The sequence below is a fragment of the Morone saxatilis genome, unplaced genomic scaffold, assembly GCF_004916995.1.
Source record: "Morone saxatilis isolate NCDOM2014 unplaced genomic scaffold, NCSU_SB_2.0 Contig14, whole genome shotgun sequence".
Taxonomy (NCBI): domain Eukaryota; kingdom Metazoa; phylum Chordata; class Actinopteri; family Moronidae; genus Morone; species Morone saxatilis.
This window is the reverse complement of record NW_023339696.1, coordinates 7,226,053-7,230,855: the sequence shown is the minus strand read 5'-3', so window position 1 is coordinate 7,230,855 and position 4,803 is coordinate 7,226,053. Positions and strand designations below refer to the sequence as shown.

Sequence of the window (4,803 nt, the reverse complement as noted above, 5' to 3'; positions counted from 1 at the left end):
GAGGCAAGTTCATTTGTACGTAACACGCCCTCCTAAACTGGATTCCCTCCAAGCCACCGGATTTGGATTTGTCTTCAACCGCCTCTGCTGTCTGCCGACGACATATGGCTTTGTGAAAGGTGATATTTCCTGAATTACGGAATATTTATTTGCTTTGATAAAAAAACACACACCTACGATACACATAGACTGTACAGTAAACTGCAAGGGACTGTGATGTCTCTGCACATGTGAGTGCCTGCTCACAAGGGACTCATTCACTCCTGTTAGGAGCATGTTGAGATGGGAGATTGATTTCTTTCACTCACTTGTTCTTCTGCCCCTTGACGACAATTTAGCTTTCTGTAACTGTGTGCACTCCCACAACGCTAATTGAAGGCTCTCTATTGAATATAGGCTGACCCCGCCCCCTCACTGATTTCTACCTGAAAGGCTCAGAGATTATTCAGTGACTAGAATTTGAAGCTCTGGGCAAGACGGATATTCAACTTTGTTTTTTGTAAACCCGGAGCTTTCATTTCGGCCTATCATTAACAATTACACATCAGCACCAAGCCATCACAAGACACTGGAGTAAATCCAAGATGGCTGCATCCATGCATCCACTGTTGGTAAGCCTCTCGTTAGCTATTCTCCTGGGTTTGACCTCTCTGGGTGGACTGAACTCTCGGCCGTCAGGTCAAGCTTTAGCCCAGGTCAATAACCAGACAACAGAGCCCTCTGTGGTGCCAGAAGCCGCACTGGCAACACCCACACCAGATACGGAAGACAAAACAGTCCCATCTGTCGGTAACCGTTGCTGGGGTTACTATGATGTCATGGGTCAGTGGGACCCACCCTTCAATTGTAACGCAGGTATCTACCTGTTCTGTTGTGGTTCCTGCTTCTACCGCTTCTGCTGCCAGTTCAAAGTCCACAGTTTGGACCAGACTTCCTGCTCCAACTACGACACACCCGTCTGGGCAAACACCGGGAAACCAGCGGCACCCGTCACGGAAGTCCAAGAGGAACCAGACCGGGATCGAACCCACATGATCGTGTATATTATCTGTGGAGTGGTGGCAATCATGGTTTTGGTCGGGATTTTCACCAAACTCGGGCTAGAGAAGAGTCAGGGAGGACAGACTGACATGACCAACTCCAGGTATGAACTGAGAAAGGTAGATGGATGGAAGGATGGATGGATGGATGGATGGATGGATGGATGGATGGATGGATGGATGGATGGATGGATGGATGGATGGATGGATGGATGATGGATGGATGGATGGATGGATTGATGGAAGGAAGGATGGATGGATAGAAGGAAGGATGGATGGAAGGAAGGATGGATGGATGGATGGAAGGAAGGATGGGTGGATGGAAGGATGATGGAAGGATGGATGGAAGGATGGATGATACCGAGCACAGAAGGAGTAATGAATAATGGGTAGATGATAGATGTGATAATGATTAGCCGTGATGCAATGTAATGATGATGATTATGATGACTATGATAATGTCACCAACAGTTATGATGATATTGATACATTTTGTGTCATAGGATTTGCTTGAATTGCTGATGCTGATTTTTTATGTTTATGTTTTTTTTTAGTTCAAGAAAAAAAAGTCCTTGTTGACTAAAAGTCAATGATCATTTAAAAATATGTGTGAGCTTTCTATTACATTTATCAGTTCAAAACCTTTTTTCCTGGGAGGGCAAAAACTTGATGGTGGGCTGTGGGCCAAAAACAAACACCTAGTGATCCCAATTTCCCTTAATTGACGAACGTCCTGCGCAAAATGTCACTCTTACCACCGTGCTCAGATTGATTTGTGAAATGGGGCTATAAAATTGACTTGACTGTAATGTGTTACTGAAATAATGTAACAACACAGTCAGAATGGATTAAGAAAAATCTGAAATAACCAAAAATCATTACATTTGATCTGCATATTGAGTTGTATAGCTCAGTAGTGTTTGTGTAAATGCAAGTGTAAATGCTTGCATGTGCGAATGGACTTGTGTGTGTTTGCATATGTGTGAGAGGGCCGTCCACTTGATAATGAATCGAGCGACTGAATTAGAGTGAGGTGATAAGTGGTGTGATGTCTGTATGCAACCAATGTATGTAGCTATGGAGAAGGAGAGAGAGAGAGAGAGAGAGAGAGAGAGAGAGGACCAGATGGAGGTCAAGCAGTGTGATGGAGATTCCAAAGGACAGATGTCAGGTGATAGTAAGGGAGGAGTTTGGGGGAAATTACAGTGCAGTTGTATTGTGTTTTCTTTGTATTGGTATAGCCGTTTCACATTGATGGGTGATTGATTGCTGTGACACAACTATGACTGTGGCAATGTGCGGCTCCAGTGAACAATGAGAAGAGAGAGAGGTGGTTTTTGGAAGGGTGGACTATTGAGCGGATGTGACTGGAGAGCAGCCAACGGCTAATTCTAGTGCAGAAAACAGGGGGTGTGTGTTTGTGTCTGAGTGTGTGTATGTGTGTGTGTGTGGAAGAGGGAGAGGGATAATGTGTGTGCAGGGTGTGACTGGTCAGCCTATCGGGTGTTAAGAGTTGGGCCACGGGGGCTCCTTTAAATTCCTGTCATTACCGGATCTCCTCTCAACCTTCCAGGGGAAGGAGGAAGAGGAAGATAGCAGTGGACATCAGTGCTTGTTACTGTTGTACTGCACTGTGCCAGCCATAACACAATGAAAGCTAGCAGCTCTTGGCACATTTTATCCCCAGAGTCAAACAGTTATGTGTGAATTGTAATACTTAATAAAGGGATTGTTTTGAGAGATGTTCCTCAAATCTGGCTGGCTATCTGCACCACATGCGGGTCATACTGTCAAAAGAAAGGTTCAACATTTGTCTTCTCAGAGTTGACATGTGTATGCCTCACAATCAGCTGGACAGATGTTGTCAAGCATCTGCTGAAGTGCCTGGGAGCAAGACAGAGAAACTCTACTCACTTGACCATTCACTTTGACCTTCCTGGATAAAAACTGTGTTGGGGGGGTAGTGGTGGAAAGTGAATACACTTACCCATGTATTGTATGTGAGTACAGCTTTTAGGTACTTGCCCTTCACTTAAATATTTCCTCTATTTATTTAGTATTTACTTTCTACTTCATTATATTCCTTTCCATTTTAAAAACAATATTACTAGTACTTTTATTAACAGACAGTTACAGTTAATTTATAGATCAAGATGTTAAATGTTAAACATATGAGCTTTTATAATGTGATATTATAATCTAAAGAACCCAACTTCATATAAATTGCTTCAGTACTGCTGATGGAATAATATAATATACCACTCCTGCTGCATAATAAGTACTTTTCATATGTTAATATGTTCAGTACTTTATGTTGATAAAAGTTTTTTGCTTATGGATGCAGGAGTAGTTACTTTTACTTAAACTTACTACAAGGAGATTTTAATTGGTTATGAAACAGTCTCAATTTAATACTGATGCTTTTATATGACCTACATAAAAAATGAAACCATCAGCAAGAAGACAGAAAATGAAAGTTTCTTGTAAGGGCTTTAAATAAGGATCTCAATACTTCCTGTACGACTGCATTTTGACACGAGGACTGGTTGCCTATAAGACTAAAGCGTTTTTCCAAGGCGCACTTCTTTCTGCCTTGCAGCAATTCATATTTAGCATTAAAACAAAAGAGGCACAGGTGTGACAAAAGCCGAATAGTTGTGAATGTGCCCTTTTTATTTACTACCATGGCGTAGTCCCAAGTAAACTTCTTTGAACTGGGAAAGGACAAAAAGGGGGTCAGTAACAATCATACAGCAGAACAAAGACGAAAAAGGAACAATGAGAATGAGAGAAATAAAAAGAAAGAGAGAACAGAGGGCTGGAAGAAGGCAATGTTGGGGAAACAGGGCAAGTAGTGACGCAGAGATCCCTTTTTGTCCTGCCTATCACAGACGTGTGTGTGATAACAGAGACATCGGAGCTAACTGCTGTAGTGACGAGACCAGAGCCCAGTGGTGAAGGAGCCTGCGAAAGGACAGTTCAATGGAGCGAGAGGGATAGATGGAGGAAGGACATTACACAAGAGAGAAGGAGGTGCTGATGAGTGAAGGGCTGAGCTGTTGTAATTCTGCCATTGAGAGCTTTGGATGACTTGTTAGCTTTGTGCCCAGGCTGCATGGAAAATGATCTTGAGTCTTTCAAAACTTGCTAAAGAGACATTTTAACTCTTGATGGCCTGTTTTAAAACCTGCAATTTGACAATGTGTTCTCATTTTAAGTTTTTACTTGGGTGGTGGCACGGTTAATTCATTTTTAACAATTCTTTTTTCAGGCGTTGCTGGTAGGTCAAACTTGATGCACGGGTAAGGTCTACAGAGGATACAGATTTTATCCATTGAACAATAATTTTAGGGGGCAGCACTTTGCACACAAAATACACGCGGAAGCAAATAGACAGAGCAAACAGAGTGGAAAAAGTTTCAAGTTAAGAAAGAAACTGTACTCTTAGCTTACGAAATCCGAACGTTAGAGCTGGTTGTAAGTGAATCAAAGAACCACCTACAATGCCTACACTGTAAATAAAAATCAATATGACAAAGTTTGAAAACTCTAATTCTGAAATATAAACAGATAATTTGCCTGTGAAAGACAAAAACACTATGAAGCCTCTTTGTGCAGACTAGGTGAGACTGTTTTTATTCATGGGCACCACATTTTAAAATCCATTCTCAACCTGCATACATTTGACAGCGAGACAATTTCATCCAGCTGTGAGCAAGTAAGTGCCGTGGGTCTGTGTGTAAACATGTGTGTGTGTGTGTGT

At 42.1% G+C, this 4,803-nt stretch overlaps 1 protein-coding gene across 1 annotated transcript in view; it reads left to right on the top strand.

Annotated features, from left to right (window-relative positions):
* Positions 1-472: 472 nt before the first annotated feature.
* LOC118323429 (protein shisa-8-like) overlaps positions 473-4,803 on the top strand; it is an 83,650-nt gene continuing 79,319 nt past the window's right edge. The window contains exon 1 of the mRNA XM_035655395.1: positions 473-1,144. Within this exon, the coding sequence (XP_035511288.1) occupies positions 585-1,144 (560 nt within the window). The 5' untranslated portion in view covers positions 473-584. The remainder of the gene's footprint in view (positions 1,145-4,803) is intronic.